Raw genomic sequence first — 16,967 nt, forward strand, 5'->3', positions numbered from 1 at the left:
TAACTACATGGGAAGCTGAGACCTGAGGACTCAAGGTTGGAAGCCAGTCTGTGCAAGAAACCACATGAGAATCTGTATCTCCAATTAACCATCACTGAGCTGGAAGTAGAGCTCTGGCTCAAGTGGTAGAGCACTAGCCTTGAGAAATACAAGTTCAGGGAAAGCATCTAAGTCTTGAGTTCAAGCCCCAGGACCAGCATGCACAAGCACGTGCATGCGCACGCGCGCGCGCACACACACACACACACACACACACACACCCCCTCCAGCAACCCAGCACGGCACCCAGCAGTACTCTGTGTGACACAGACTTAACAAACACAGTCCAGTACTCCAAAGGGGTACACAATATAAATGCTTTATTGCTAGCACAGAGGTTTCTTCTGAAGTAAATTAAAAGAAATAAATCTTCATTTTTCACATTGTATACTGTAGTTCAAAGTAACTAGTTGGTTAGTGGTGGGTGCACTCAGCCGCGCTAAAGAAGGAGCACGTACATCCAAAGCCATGGGCTGCCCAGTGCACTGTCGTGTGTAGAGAACGGGGGAGGGGGTGAGGGGGAGGGGGCGGAGTCCTTTAAAACATGGTGGATAAACACGGGTTATAAATAGCAAACCAGTATGGTTAGAAAGCAGGAAACCATTAAATACAGAAGGCTATACATATGTATATATCTATGTCGCCCCGATTCCACATACTGGAGGTTACCTTAGTCTTTTTTTAAATAGCTGATCTTCATCTAGATTAGGGACTGGCATGGAAGTGGCAGGTGGAGAGAGAAGAAGGGGAGGATGCTAATGCTGCCCACATCAAACTAGGGGGGTTACTGGAAAGCGGAGGCGTGAGGCTGGGAAGGAAGGGAGACATCTTGGTTCGCGCCTCTCCCGCCGGCTGAAGCTCACTTTGAGGCAAGCACGTGCATGGATGAGGCCCTGTTTGTGACACGGCTCTGCTGACACATGCCACTCATGGCACACTGCAACCCTGCAAGCGCAGAAGGAAATCCACAGGCTTGGCCAGGTTGCCCAAGGTCACTGTGAAGGACTGAGGGTACAGGATTTGGGCATGCTGGGCGGGAATTGCACCACAGGGTTGGAAACGGCAGGTGCAGAGGAAGGCGTAGAAATAACGCCAGACATAATCCACTTAAGAATGGTCAGCCAGCATTGGAAGCTGGGTGGATTTCTGCAGGGCATCCGGGCTCCCCAGTTTCTCAAAGCTACTTAAAGATGGTTTGGAGGGGGGAGGGGGTGATTTGCAGAGAAGCTCTAGGAAAGATCCATCTATGAAAAACAAGGTCTATGGTCTTTGCTTTATTCTAGAATAACCAAGAAAGGGTATCACACACACACACACACACACACACACACACACACACACACACACACACACGCACAGAGCAAAGCTCAGAAGCTGTGAACGCTGCCTGATGACCTCTCATCTCCATCGTCACCGTCTTTCCCTCGTGTTATTTACAGGCAAGAGAAAACCAGGCCAGCTCAGGACGGGCCCAAGTTCTGACTGCTTCGGATGTCTGCAGGGTACCAGCTCCTGGCAGTTTTTGTCTGGTCTGGCTCTAACTAAAAACCATCGCATGTTTTGCTTTGAAGCAATGGATAACATGAAATGGTAATTTGGCTGCAAAACCTTGGAAAATTGTTCCCGGCCCAAACATCTGCCCCAAATGAGCTCAGGGCGAGAGGGAGGGCTGGTGAGCTGGGGGGGGAGAAGGGGGGGAGTGGAAGGGAATCTTCAGCCCAAAGGCCCCTTTCCTTCTCTATCCGAAGTGTCAAGGGGTGTAGCTCTCTTCTCTGTCCTGGGTGGCCCTGCAGATACTTTCTCCCCTCCCCTCCCTCCTCCCCAGCATCTGGTGTCATTAAGGTGAATCCTTCCAGAATGACAGAATCCCTGTCCAGCTGGTTTGCTGCAGGGTACTAGGGTCTGTCTGCTCTAGGACATCATTTCAATCTCAATAGAAAGGCCAGGGCTCCATGTGTGTTCCTGAGAACCTGGGCCCTACTGGGGGGGGGGGGGGGGGAGGGGGAAAGCAGAGGGAGCTGTGTGGGCCGCCTTCACCTTCTCCTTGGCTTGCTTATGAGTTCTTCTGGGGGATCTTCACCGTCACCGTCTTCACTTCTGAGTACTCTCGCAAGCCAAACTCGCCCCTGAAACACAGATGTGTGTGGTCAGACACCAAGGCCCACATGCCCGCGCCTCAGTGGGGCCTAGTGCTCCTAGGTAGAAGGTAGAGTCCATTACCTGTGACTAGCAGCAGCTACTGGAGCTTTCCTACAACAAGACTGAGTGGATGCACAGCCTGGCCTTCCCCCTAAGAAGCAGGGACCCATTCCTAAAGTTAAGAGCTGAATTGCCTTCCTATGCCAACAGCCCAGCTGCTCTGAGAGCCAAGTCAGATGATCCAATGCGCTGTCCCAAGCACCGTGGCCGCAGGAAGCCAGGTCCCATATCTGCAAATACCTGGGCCATGTTAACCACCTGCAGGCATGGTTCATTAGGACGGGAGCCTCCTGCTGTCTTCCTCATGGAACCCAGCTCCTGCGTGTGCAGACCTGGGAGATCTCTCCTGATGGATTGCCTGACTACAGCTGCTCGCTTCAACTGAGAGCAAAGGCTGAGATGAAGCCAGACTCCCCTCCGTCTGGTAGCCTCGATTCTTCATTCCTTAGATTTCATAAATGGGAAGCAGACGCGGTCTGCAGTACGTTACACCCACTGTCTTGAAGACGCACAGTCCATGGCCCCACAGCCAGGGGGGGAAAGGTACAGGAAGTATAACTGACTAAAATGAACCAGAAATGGTTAGTCAACTTTCTCCTCCAGAGTCTCCTTTCCCCACGTCCCCTGTGAAACTTGGTTATGATCCAAGACTGTCATTCATTTGGCCAAGGAACATGTGCTGAGAGCCATTGCTATGGAGTGGTGCTGTGCGGGGCTCTGGATGAGGAGCTTGGTCTTGCAGGTAGTTGGGACAGAGAGAGAAAAACAGAAGTGGGGTCAGTCTCTAGACAGGACAGGAGAGAACCAGCCCCCTACAGCCTCTCCAGGAGCAAAAGGGCTGGCAGATAGCAAAGCCCTGATCTTTTCTATTCTCTCCTCATTTTTTGGGGGGGTCAGTCATGGGGCTTGAACTCAGGGCCTGGGCACTGTCCCTCAGCTCTTTTGCTCAAGGCTAGTATTCTACCACTTTGAGCCACAGCACTACTTTCAGTTTGGGGGTGGTTAATTGGAGATAAGCGTCTCATGGACTTTCCTTCCCAACTGCCCCCTTCTCCCAGGTCCACCCTGCTGTCGCTCTGTCTCCACTGGGGAAAAAAGAAAAGAATATTAGGGACTGAGTACGAAAGAACTGGGAATGGCCAGTTCCTCTGCCAGGATCCCTGCGAAGGGGAAGAGCTCCTGAGACTGGGCACATAAGGGAGACAGAGGACTCCACGCAGGACTAGAACTCAGGTGGCTTTGTGAGCAGCAACTCTGAGCACCGTGGGGCACCAGAGCTGTTGTGCTGCCAGGACACGGGAGCGGCCTGGGCAACTTGCTGTTCTCTGTCTGGGTCATTCCACGCAGAGGAATGAGAAGAGGGAAGGGGAAGCCATCTTTCGTTTCAGGGCGCCCTCGTTAGCTTCGTCCCAGCTTTGAGTGTCTTTACTGCCGGCTCCGCTCTGGCTCTGGCTCTCTCTGGAGTGTCTTCCTGCCTTAGGGCAATTCTGAATGCGCCTCCTCACCCAGGCCACCGCCATGTGCTTCCGCCAGAAGTGAGGTCACTACCATCCCCAAGCTCATTCCCTGGCTTGTGCACGTTCTTGGAGGGGACCTTGAACCACGCTTCCCTCCTACTCCCATCTCCAACCCAGCTGTGAGGTTGTGAAGGAGTCTGTGGAGTCATGAACCCTGTGGTGTGGGACCCCGAGTCCTAGGGGGTTCCATGTGGCAGCGTGCTGGTCTGGGGTGATCTCCTCCCAGAAGCCCGGGCAGAGATAGATGCCCTCAGCGGGCTCAAAGACAGAGGAGGCCGGCCAGGTGTGGTGGCTCATACCTGTAGTCCCAGCTACTCGGGTGGGGGAGAGGAGGAGCTGAGATCTGAGGATGATGGCTCGAAGCTAGCCTGGGAAGCAAAGTCTGTAAGACTCTTATCTCTAGTTAACCACCAAAAAGCTGGAAGTGGAGCTGTGACTCAAGTGGTAGTGCTAGCCTTGAGCATAAAAAGCCCAGAGACAGTGCCCAGGCCCTGAGTTCAAGCCCCAGGACAAGTCACCCCTGCCCTCTGGTGTACCAGACACCTCCTGGGTGCCAGTTCCTGACCCTCTGCACACAGAACTAGTGCCAAAGGATGTCACTTGAGTGTGGTTTCTTGACCCTCCTCTCACCGAAGGTGACAGAATCCATTTACTTAACGAGACTCTAAGTGTCTTTGTGAGCTGCCGGCTCCCCTCACAGACCACGTGCAATGCTGTGTGCATAGGTTATGCTCAATACAAAAGTGGAATCTCAGCACGTTAGTGTTCCTCTATTCCCTTGTCACAAAGGGAGTTGTGTCTCAGTCAGTTTCATCCAGGTAACACCTAACCTACGATCGGATATGCTCAACCACATGTTAGTCTAGTGAGTGGAGGTGGATGTTAAGTTTAGTGAATGGATGGGGGTGTAAGGGAGTTAAGCTGTGCTGTTGCTATTTCTCTGCCAGCATCAGCAACTTTCACACTTACATTTCTCTCCCATTTCCAGACATCTTGAACCCTCCAAAGGGGCTCTGGGCATTTAAGGCGTTGTAACAATTGATCCTGCAGTGAGAAAACAGAACTGTGAGATGGCATGAATCCTACCTGCACAGAAATCATCGTTGTCACGTGATTTTTTTTTTATGTTTTATTTTTCCAAATGAAAACAAAAATTCTAATTTACAGTTCACTTCAGCTTCCTGATCTAGCATGCAAGATGTGTAACCTTCCCTCCTTCTCTAACAGTCCTGGGGCTTGAACTCAGGGCCTAGGTGCTGACCCTGAGCTTCTTTTCTTGAAAGCTAGTGCACTACCACTTGAGCCACAGATCCATTTCTGGACTTTTCTGCTGGTTAGAGATGAGACTTTAACTGTCCTGTCCAGGCTGGCTTTGAACCACCATCATCAGACCTCAGCCTCCTGAGTAGCTAGGATTACGGATGTGAACCACCAGCACCTGGTCTGTCTGTTTTACCCTGGTCCCTGACAAGTACAAGGCCCTGTAATATTTTGTATGTGGGTTTCTCTCAAAGGTCCGTGTGCTGAAGGAATGGTCCCCAGCATGGCGATGTTTGGCAGGTGGGAGGCCCTCTGGTTGCTGGGGGAGTGGCACTCATAAGGAATGCAACCCATGAGCTCTTGTGGGCATAAGCAGTCCTGAGCACAATCCCAGCCCCTGAGTTTTCCTCTCTGGCTTCCTTCTTGGCAATGTGTGAAATCTCTCCTTCCACAGGTATTGCCACATTAGGCCAGGAGGATTCTCTTACTAGAGTCTGTATTATGCTGGGTGGACTTTCAGCCTCCAAAACTGTGGGGCAAAGTAAACCTTTAAAAAAAAAAAATAGTCTGCCTCGGGCATTTCATGATAATAAAGAAAAATGAACAAATACAGGCCTATGTACCACACATGGAATCTGCAAGGGCCAGAACAGAGCTTACCAGACAGTCCCGGCTTGCATGGCAGAAGAGACAGTCAGGGCCTTGTTGATGTCGTTAGTAAACACAGCTGCCACCAGTCCAAAGTCCGAGTTATTGGCTCTTTCAATGACCTCATCCATGGTCTTAAACCTCAGAATTTCCTGCACGGGACCAAAGATCTGCAACAAACAGTCTGACTTAAGGCAGTGGTGGTGGTGCTGGTATCCTTCCTTTGCCTGCCCTCTCCTCATTTTAACACGTGTTTGCTCTGCCTTGATTGTTTACCTGATATTTAACTTCAGCAGCGCACACCTCTAAACTATCTCCAATTTTTCCAGAATCAGGTCTGTGGGAGTTTACCGGTTGATTCCCTGCCCACCTCCCCCCTGCTCCCTGACATCACTGGTGGCTGGCCTCTGTCCCCGGTTCTCGCCTGAGGACCCTTGAAGGTTTCCTCTTTTCTTCCTGAACCAGCTGAGTGGCCATATTGGGGGTGGGAGGGGTGGGAGGGGTGGGGGGGGGAACTGAACTAATGCCAGTGTGTTATTGACACCAGGGCTTGCTATTATAATTTTTCTGTTGGCTAATGATAAATCACGGTCTCCCTCTGGTCTTAGAACTGTGATTTCTGCAGCTATTTATTTAATAATAATAATAGTTATTATTATTATTATATTATTGTGGAATGTATGAATGTAAGATCCCAAATGCTGAAACTCTAAGACCATCCCCTAGAAATTCCCTGGAAACCACCTCAAGAGAAGATGTGGGTGTGGCGAGTCCGCCATGTTGGCTACCTCTTCCTTGGCGATGCGCATGTCGTCCGTGACGTTGGAGAACACGGTGGGCTCAATGAAGAAGCCCTTTCGGCCCAGGCCTTTGCCTCCGCACTCCAGCTTGGCCCCCTCGGCCACACCGCTTTGGATGAGGTCCAGGATCTTGTTGTACTGTTTCTTATCAATCTACCAGAGGAGAAACATCTGGTTGGGTCCCACTAAGTGTCTGTAACCAGCTGGAGTTAAGGGAGCAAAGGAATGATCGCGGATGCTCTACCTGAGGGCCCTGCTCCGTGGTGGGGTCAAAGGGACTCCCCACGATGCGCCTCTTGGCCCGCTCCACGCTTCTCCTCACAAACTCCTCGTAGATGGACTCCTCCACAAAGATGCGGGAGCCTGCGGTGCAGCACTGGCCTTGGTTGAAGAACACACCCTGGTGAGCCTGCTCCACGGCGTAGTCCACTGCAAGAGGAGACCACCAAGTTCTCAGCACTGCCCTGACTGTGGAGGGGCATGGGCGGTGGAGGGGCCTTCCTCCTATCTCCAGAGCCCCAGAGAAAAGAACCTGCGGATTGAGTCCTTAGCACCAAGAGCTTTGGATAGAGAACAAAATCTAGCTGAGTGCTAGCTAGACCCTGACATCACTTGCCGTGTTACTCACTTGGAGTCCCTTTCTTATTCTGGGACCAGAGGAACTGGCCCATGTCCTCTGTAGAAATCACAAACCGCCCTGTGTAGAAGGGATAGGGAGACAACACCAAAGGTGAATATGGTTGAGTGATAGGATGGAGACCAAGGGTCAAGGTAGGGGCCACCACACTTGGCTGCGGCCCTATGGGAATATAAAGCTCAGCGCTCACCAGATCTTCCTAATTTCTCAGGAAAACCAGAGCCCATTGCTGCTTTTGTTTTTTTTAGGTAAGGTGTTTACACAAGTCAATTTGTGCATATTCTGTGTTTTGCCTGTGACCGCCGATCACAGCCCTTGAATCTGTAGGGTCTGATTGGTCTATGTGTCATTAGCATTTTGGTGATTAATTGTAACAGCAGCAGATCTCCTTGAAGAAACTAAATTGCCTCTATGTTGGTATCAAATGGACAGCATCAGCGGGTAGTTCCTTCATTTTCAAGTTCCTGTCTTACAGTTTGGCTGCATCTGATGGGTGCTAATGACGAATGACTGTCTGAACCAATGGCGTGACCCTGGAGATTGCCCACCTTACAAGGGATGAGTATAAGAGTTCTGATCTTAGGTGGGCATTGGTGCATGACTCTAATCCTAGCTACTCATGGTTTGAAGCCAGCCCAGACGGGGAAGCCCATGAGACTCTTATCTCCAATATACTGCCAAAATGCCAGAAGTGGAGTTGTGGCTCAAGTGGTAGTATGCTAGCCTTGAGAAGAAGAAAAAAAAAAAGCTCAAGGACCAGAGCCCAGGCCCTGAGCTCAAGCCCCAGAACTGGAAACCAATAAATAAAAAATAAAATTAAAAGAAGAGGGAAAAAGAACAGAGTTTTGAGCATGTCAACTCATACAAAGCTCAAGTGGAACTCTGCAGGTTCCAAGCTGGAGATGCCACCCACGTCACCTGCTTTTTCCTTTTCTTGATCCTCAAGTGGCGGACATGAGGAAGACAGGGAGTATGTGAGGAGCTCTGGGGATTTTCTTTACTGGAGAGCTTTCTCAGGCAGAGGACGCGCACCAGGCAACACGGCTGAAGTGGTCTTTCCACAGGGCTTCCAGGGTAACTGTTCTAAGTCTCTGAAAAGTTCTCCTGGAAAAGTCTATTTACCCGGAACCACCCAAGTGAGCTGTCATCCTAGCTGAAAATCTTGGAAGCAGCAGAAAGGAGCTGGAATGACTAACCGGGGAAAGCTTTATGGACGTGGTGAAGTAGGATGAATTCTGAGTGATCTGCCAGCTGCCAAGGCCAGTTAGAGAAGTCTTAGCTTTCTTGAATCTGGGCAGAGAAGCTATAATGCAGGTGTTCAGAGGCTTAGAACATTGCTCTCTCCATTCCTGGCAAGCCTTCCCTTCAACTCTCTCCTACATCACAGTCAAGATGGCTCATTAGTGTCCAGAAATCAACTGGTGGGAAGGTTGAAAGGAGTGACCCTGATTTATGCATGCATTGATAAATGCACTGCATTCATAAACTGCTTTGTTGAATGGCAAAGCCTTAATAAAAAAAATACTTAAAAAGAAATCAACTGGAAAGTGCTATTTCTCTTCAGTTAGGCTATTTTCTCCTGAGAAGGCTTTCTTGATGTCCCTTAGCTTCAAAGCTTTTTCCTTATGGTCTCTCAAGAAGGGGCGCATACAAGAAAGAGGGCGCTGCAGGGTAGGGTGCTGGGACTTGCATGGGCCCTGTGGTTGACTTACGATCTGCATCTGCAAAAATGATATTGGGGCTTTTCCCTCCAAGTTCCAGAGTCACTCTCTTCAAGTTACTTCTTCCAGCTGCTTCTTGGATAAGCTTTCCAACCTGTAAAGGAAAGAGATGGAAGGGGAGGGAAATGACAACACCTTGGAGCTGAGGTAATCAGTAGCCAAAGCCAGCTCGGAGCAATCATGAGGACACTGAGGGGCAGAAGACCAGGTGAAAGGACCCTGCGATACCTTCTCTGGTCAACGTGGGTGGACAAGGTGTAAGGCAGTTGGGTGCAGTTGGTGCCCATGAGGGAAAAGTACACGAGAGTCAGGTGCTGGTGGCTCACACCTGTAATCCTAGCTACTCAGGAGGCTGAGATCTGAGGATCTCGGTTCAAAGCCAGCCCAGGCAGGAAAGTCCATGAGACTCCTATCTCCAATAAACTGGAAGTGGAGTTGTGGCTCAAGTAGTAGAGCATAGTAGCCTTGAACTGAAGAGCTGAGGGACAGCGCCCAGGCCCAGAATTCAAGCCCCACAACCAACCAAAGAGGGGAGGGGAGGAAGGTACAAGAGAAAATGACTTCTCTAGAGCCAATACTGATAGGGCGGGAAGCATGGCTCAGGTAGTAGAGCCCCCAGCCAATGATCAAAAACATCAGATACCTAGCTTATGTTCAGGTCTCTGACAAGAAAGAAAGAAAGAAAGAAAGAAAGAAAGAAAGAAAGAAAGAAAGAAAGAAAGAAAGAAAGAAAGAAAGAAAGAAAGAAAGAAAGAAAGAAAGAAGGAAAGAAGGAAGGAAAGAAGGAAAGAAAGAAAGAAGGAAAGAAAGAAAGAAAAGAAGAAAGAAAGAAAGGAAGGAATGAAGGAAGGAAGGAAAGGAAGGAAGGAAGGAAGGAAAGAAAGGAAGGAAGGAAAGAAAGAAAGAAAAAAGAAGGAAAGAAAGAAGAAAAGAAAAGCAATCCTGAATGATTTCTCTAAAGATAAATGGCAAAGCAGAGGTGACTCAAGATTTCCACCACTAAATAGTGCCCTTTGGGGCTCTGGCCTGCAGAAAATAAAAGGCATTTGGCTCCACTTGAAAGACATGATGAAGGTAAAACAAATTGTTCAAGTTTCTCCAAAAATGCCAGGTGTGGTTTTCAATTGCATGGTCTGAAAACCTCTCGGAAGTAGCGAGTTGCTCATTTTAGACAAGAGCAGATGTAAGAGTTAGCAGTTCATGAAAATTACCAGGTTACCCAGTTGGCCAATGGCAAAATGCATTAGACTCCTTACAGGTAACCCTAGGACACAGGCCTGGGATCACTCCCTTCCTCTTTCCTTTCCTTGATTCCTGAATTCTGTCCTCCTTTCTGCCCTGCTTTGTATATCTGCTGAGCGTCTAGTATGGGCCTCATAACATCAAATCTTATTCCTGCTCGAAACAAAGTGGGAAAGAAAAAGGAAGAACCATTTGTGTTTATAAATTGTCAGCTATAAAATCTATCTTATGCCCTCAGATTTACATTTCAGAAACAAGCAACACCAAGGAGAAATCAGGGATTTCACACGTTGTGAGAGGCTGGGTACATTTTTCTTAGCTCTTCTCCTCCACATGCATCACATGATTTTATTGGTTCATTGTTTTGGTTTTGGGTTTTGGGTATTTTTTTTTTTTTTTTTGCCTACTAGAAATGTCCAGTAATTCATTTCCTGGCTACGGTTAACTACACAAAAGTTTCACTCAATTTATGATCATCTGAGAAGAGTTCCTGAGAAATTTTTTTTCCTGTGTCCAGCTTTGCCATCCTTTCCTTTGACAACTAAATGGATGCTGAGCACTGCAAGATAAACCTCAGATGAAGGCCTTTTCCCTTCAAACTGGAGGGGGTCACGTGAAGGCTTCGCCTCACAAGAGCTGGCTGTGTCAGCCATGGGAGAACCACTTCCACCTGGAGTGGCCTCAGGACAGAACATTCCCGAAATCCCCAGTCTTCACCAATCTCCCTCATTCAACATTTTCACAGGCCCACAATGCAACCAGGTGTGATGCTGGACTTAGTCCCTAAGCAACAAGAAATCATAGCTAGGATGCCTGTGTAAACCTAGCAAGTGCTCAACAGTATGGCTGGCTTTACATTTCATTTAGGGGGGGAAAAAAAAAGAAAAGAAATCTGTGTCTAATTTAAGATCAGATCCAGATTGTAGCTCTGTAGTATATTTACTATGGAGAGAGTCAGACCTTCCCATCCTTACCTATAGAAGCGGACAAGGGGAGGCATAGAGTCCATTAATTCCAGGTCATATGCCTTCCTAAGTTTCTAGGCCTAACTCTCTTTGGAAAATATATTATTCCTGTTTATGACTCCTCCCTGAGAATGGTTAAGTGACCCTAACAGAAAGTGTTTGAGAGGGAAAAGTGAAATAGATGTAACTCCTAAGCAGCGTGCTCTCTCTCTTTCTCTCTCTCTTTCTCTCTCTCTCACACACACACGCGCGCGCACACACACACACACACACACACACACACCCCAAACAAGTATTCAGTGAGAACTGGTTCTCACATGCTTCATTACAAAACCCAGTAATTTCTATGCAAACCAAACTACAGCAGCACTTAGACACTTCCAGTGCAAAGGATTCCAAATCCACACTCCACAGGATTAGAAAATGTAAGGAAGAATGTACTGAAAACATGCAACATACAACACATGCCTGAAAACAATAAACTCTTGGTAGTTGGGAAAGTTTGGGTGTGGTTCCTTGGGGATATGAGCTAGACTGGCCATATTTCACCTTTCTTTGCATGAGTGCTTGGTGAGATAAAGGAGACTTCAAGGTCAAGCTGGTAGGGATAAGCTTCATTTCTATAGTAAAGAACTAAATGAGGCGGCTTGTAAGCTAAAATGAATAACTATACAGTTGGAAAAACTCCATCCTGTCTGTGGCATGAACACAGACAATAAGCTAAAGGCATAGAGATCCAATCTGAATTCATTCTTCTTCTATTTTTTTTTTCCCTATAAAAGAAGGTTTCACAGAGCCAAGCGCTGGTGGCTCATCTCTGTAATCCTAGCTACTCAGGAGGCTGAGACCTGAGGATCGCTGGTTGGAAGCCAGCTGGAGCAGACTTGTAAGTCTGCGAGACTCATTTCCAAGTAACCACCCAAAAAACTGAAGTAGTGCCTACTGGCACACACACACACATACACTCCCAACCCTTGTGCTCATGTGCGCGCGCGCACACACACACGCACACACAAACACAGGTTTCCTAATGTGCTCCTATGATTTCTCCCCTCTCATCACTGACAGCTTGATGATGATGATTCTAGTTTGGCCCACCGGGGGTCAGGAGACCCCCATGCACTGCAAACTCTGGCTTAGTTCCTAGTGAATATTGAAAATTCTAGAAAGCCACTTCATCTTCCCTGGGGCTCAGCTTCTTCATGTGCAGAGTGAAGGGCCCCAAGCAGCCGCTCATCTGTTAGTACTTGGACGAACTGGAAAAGTTATGAAGGACAGGTCGGGGTTAGGGGTGTAGTCTCCCAGGCCCCAGCTTGCTCTGAGAGCCAGTCTACCATCTTGTGCTTGACTTGCCTCGCGGAGCAGAGCTATCTTTTTCTCAAGGAGCACCGCAGCTGCTTGGAATTGTAGAGCGCTTGCTCTGTTTACAGTTTCCCCACAGCTCGTTATGAAAGAAGTAAATGATAGCAGTTCCTTAAACTCTGCACTCCCTGCAGAGATCCAGCTCGCTCTCGGTGCACCCCCAAACAGGCAAGCCTGGTGCACTGGGGGGCTCCCCCACACATCTGAAACGGGGCTAATTCTCAGCAGGAATGTTGGCACAGACCAACTCTGCCTCCCATCCTCGTTTGAAAAGGCTTCAAGATTGATATCTGGAGTGTCCTTGGGAGGGCCCCAGTGTGCCCAGACCATGTGGGAGAGCAGGCCTGAGCGGTGCAGGGGGAAAGTAATTTGGATCTTTGCAAGGAAAATAATTTGTTATACAAGACAAAACAGAACACAAAAGGCTTTTCATGCCTTCTTTATTCAAGGCAGGTGGCTCTCTTAGTAAAGTTACTGAAAAGTATGGAGGAAAAAAAAACCATTTTTTTTTCTGTTTATTAAGTAGGGGCCCAAATAAGAAAGGATTCCTTCTCAGAGATATGATGCCCTTTTAGAGACAAGAACATAAATCTCTCCTGGAGATCTCAGTGCGCGGGCTGAAATGACTGCTTTGTGCAGGTTCATTCTATTTCTGAAGCTAAACCCCAAATTGAAGGCGTCTAAGTGTCTTCCCTCTCCTTTCTTCATTTTTAGCGTTATGTTTGTTGGTTCCAACCGAGATGGAAATTCAAACAGGTAATTCTTGTCTTTCTGAAACATTTCCAGAAAGAGGCCAAATCATCCTGGTTCAGATTCTGCCCCCCCCCCCCCCGCCAACCCCCCCCCCCTCCGCCCCATTGGAGATTCAGACTCGAACTCACTGTCTGAAGCTTTATGATCATTGGCAGGCACTCTACCACCTGAACCATGCCTTCAAGCCCTGCTCAAATTCTCACACTAGAATGCAACAGGACTTCTATGTAGTAAGAGCAACCTCTAAACGTCATCTGGAAAACTCAGATCATGAACACCAATCTGGTACTTGGGGCTTGAACTCAAGTTCTTGAGTTCTTGCTTAGCTTTTTTTGGCTCAAGGTTGGCACTCACCAGTTGAGCCACAGCTTTTTGGTAGTTAACTGAAGGTAAGAGTCTTATGGATGTTTCTGCCTGGGCTGACTTCAAACCGCGATCTTCAGATCTCAGCTTCCTGAGTTAGCTGGGATTCCAGGTATCAGCCACCAGTAGCTGGTTGAACATCCATCTAAGAACTAAGTATGTTTTCAGCCTTTTTCCACACTACTGCCACCACCAGGCACACCCACCGCTCCAACCACACAAAACCACGTGCCTTTCCTCGAGTAGTCTCTGTAGCTTCTTCCCCTTCTTTCAGACCTTTCTCTCCACACCTCCTTTGAGATGCTAGCTTTTCTCCTTCCCAGATTCTGGCTCATTCTACCCAGGTTGAGCTGTACCTATACCTCATGCCCTGTACTGGCTTTTTGGCTGTGAATCTTCATCACTAGACTGAATTTGCTAACAAAAACACTTCATCGGATATTTTTTTTTGGGGGGGGCAGTATGGAATTTGAACTCAGGGCTTTATGCTTGCTACTAAATGTTCTACCTTTAAGCTATGTTTGCAACCCTGGTTGTTTTGCATTAGTTATTTTGAGATAGGGTCTCCCTTTGTGCCTGGGACCACACCTGGATCGTGATCCACCTTTTTAGCTGGCATGTTTAAGTACATGCTACCATACCCAGTTTCTTCTATTGAGATGTAACTAAGCTCCCAACAATCCCAAACTCTCACACAGCAAGAATGACAGGCATAGACTGCCATATCTAGCTATCGGTTGAGAAGGAATCTTACAAACTTTTCTGCCTTGGTGGGCCTCAAGCCATGATCCTCCTATTCTCAGCTTCCTAACTAGATAAAAGTATAGGCATGAGCCACTAATGCCTGACTTCTGGTTTCTTTGTGTATGCATTTGTACAAGAGAAGATTTCAATAATGCTTGCCAAGTCAGTGAGCCAGAGCAAGGCAGCTGCTCTTCAGGTCTCTGGAAATGAAGGCAGCAGGGGGGAGAGAACATAGCCTATCCATCCCTGGCATGGTTTTGTTGCAGTGAGCAGGAAAGTCCTGAGTTTTTCTCTTCTTTATCTTTGGCTTTAATTGGAGCACTGGGTGTACAATGGAATTCCAAGAGACTTAAACACTTTTTTGTTGTTGTTGTTGTTTGGACTCTACGTCCAGAGATTCTCATCAGCTCAGTCCTGAGTGGTTATTTCTCCAAAAGTTCCCAAGAATATTCAAATGTGATGCTAGGGTTATGAACCAGGATGTCAAAAAAAAAAAAAAAAAAGAGGCATTTGTCACATACTCCTCTATTTAACCAACTTCATCGCTGGCTTCATTCTTTATCACTGACTGCACATCTAATGCGTGCTACTTGTTCTAACCAACACCTGAATTTTCACTAGAATCCTAAGAGGCAAGAATCTGGGGGAAGACTAAAAACCAAAACCCAAACGCAAACCAGGCACCAGTTGTTCCGTAATCCTAGCTACTCAGGAGGATGAGAACTGAGGATCGTGGTTCACAGGTAGTCCGGGGAAGGAAATTCCTCAGTATCTCTGTTTTTAAGGGGGGGAAAAAAAGGGAAAGAGAGCTTCGAATTTGAAGTGTGTACATCTATAAAGTTCCATCCCATGAAACTGGGATTTGTTAGCTGGCTCATTTATGGGTTCCATGACTTTAGGAAAGGGCTAACACTGTAGCAAGCCACTTCCCCCGCCCTCCAAGAGAAGCAGGCTTGCGTCAGGCGCCATGACACGCATCTCGCTGGGGCAATGAAAGCGGAGCGCCCCTGGAACAATTAGGCTCCGTGATGACACAGCTGCTCGCTGCAAACATTTTCTTGGCATGAATCAACCCGGCCCCTCCTGTCGCTTGCTTTGATGGTCTCTCTACTATCTTGTTGACTAATGGTGAGATCATGGTTTGTTCATCTAACTGAACAAAAAAAAAAATAAAAAATACAAAAATAAAACACTGTACCACCAGCGTTAAATACAAACGGTGTCCCCTGTACTTTATGGAGGTTGTTTATTGATCCTGTGTTTATAAGAGCCCTTTCGTAGCCACTTATTAAATATTTATATGTATCGTTGGTGTATGTAGCTGCAATCAGGAGAAATTAATCCTATCTTTAATCTTAGTGACTTTGTTTGCTTTCTGAAGACCTTTGGCTAAAGTAAAATAGAAAGCAGCTACCTCAGAACAGCTTCTTAGCCAGGCATTCTGTGAAGTACCGATAGCTTTCCTCTCTCCCGAGTAACCAAACCAGGAGCAGATTCAAATCCACATGGAAGGGAAATGTTCGATCTAGAAGAATCTATGTAATTTCCCAAGTAGTTGGCAAAAGTTAGAAAAGAGTGGATAAAATAGAGAGGTAAATAACTATACATTCAAAGGGTTTGGGATTACGGGATCATTCGGGTTGCCTATGAAATTACTTCACCTGCCACTACAAATATGTACAATAACCAGTTGTTTTTCATATGCTAGACAGATGTTTCTCTCAGAGGTTCTCTAGCATCTGCCACTTACATCATACAAGGAAAGAAACCAGAAGATTGCTGTCTCAGATGCTGCACACTCGATTCCTCTCCTCTTGAAAGAAGTATGGGAATGTGGACACTGGAAATTTTAGCTGGAACTGCATCTATGCACACCACAGTAAAGCTGTCTCACTCTTGTGACATTCCTAACAGAGAAACACTTTACTAGACCACCTTCTGCCCTTCTTCCCAAATTTCCTCCTTTCCCTTCCTCTTCTTCCTTTTCTTTCCCCTTCCCTCTTCCTTCTCCTTTTCTTTTCCTCCTTCATTTTCTCTCTCACTTCCTTCCTTGCTTCCTTTCTCCCTCCACCTCTTACTCTTTATCCTTTTTCTTTAAAAAGTACATGTTTCGTTGTCAATGTTCTTCTTATGAAACTAGAGAGTTCCTTGTGTTAATAGAAGGCTACAGTAATCCAGTAATCCAAAGAGTGAGGTACGGATGAATCAGCAGATACCCAGATAAGTGAACCAGAACAGAGAGTCTAGAAATAAACTCATACAGCCATGGACAACTCATAGTTCAAAAAGACACAATGGCAATTCAGTGGCAGCAAGTCTTTTCAAGAAACGGTACCAAATGACAGTCATCAAAAACAACAAAAGAAAAGAAAAGCCTCGTCTGTGCAGCATAACATATACGAAATTAGCTCAAAGTAGATCATATGGCTAAATGTAAAACAAAAACAAAAAAAAACACCCCATAAGGTTCCTAGAAGGAAACCCAGGAGATCTTTGGGCTTTTAAATTAGGCAAAGGTTTTCCAGACCCAGCACAAAAACCTTGATCCACAAGAGAAAATACTGATGAACTAGATAGCAACAAATTAAGACCATCTGCTCTTCCAAAGACACTGTTGAGAGAAAGACAAGATGACCCACAAGTCTTGGAGAAAATATTTGCAAATCACAAAGGACTTGCATCCAAAAAACACAGAGAGATCTTTCCAAATTCAGCAG

The 16,967-nt window shown here is 47.2% G+C and overlaps 1 protein-coding gene across 1 annotated transcript in view; it reads right to left on the reverse strand.

The window, feature by feature from the left end:
- Window positions 1-342: 342 nt before the first annotated feature.
- The window catches only part of Aldh1a2 (aldehyde dehydrogenase 1 family member A2), a 66,430-nt gene continuing 49,805 nt past the window's right edge, over window positions 343-16,967 (reverse strand). Inside the window, exons 8-14 of the mRNA XM_042687665.1 lie at window positions 8,813-8,915; window positions 6,708-6,892; window positions 6,452-6,616; window positions 5,676-5,833; window positions 4,725-4,799; window positions 2,077-2,165; window positions 343-984 (exon numbers count right to left, since the gene is read on the reverse strand). Of these exons, the coding sequence (XP_042543599.1) occupies window positions 2,093-2,165; window positions 4,725-4,799; window positions 5,676-5,833; window positions 6,452-6,616; window positions 6,708-6,892; window positions 8,813-8,915 (759 nt within the window). The 3' untranslated portion in view covers window positions 343-984; window positions 2,077-2,092. The remainder of the gene's footprint in view (window positions 985-2,076; window positions 2,166-4,724; window positions 4,800-5,675; window positions 5,834-6,451; window positions 6,617-6,707; window positions 6,893-8,812; window positions 8,916-16,967) is intronic.

This window comes from Dipodomys spectabilis, unplaced genomic scaffold, assembly GCF_019054845.1.
Source record: "Dipodomys spectabilis isolate Male_0828 unplaced genomic scaffold, ASM1905484v1 ptg000108l, whole genome shotgun sequence".
NCBI lineage: Eukaryota > Metazoa > Chordata > Mammalia > Rodentia > Heteromyidae > Dipodomys > Dipodomys spectabilis.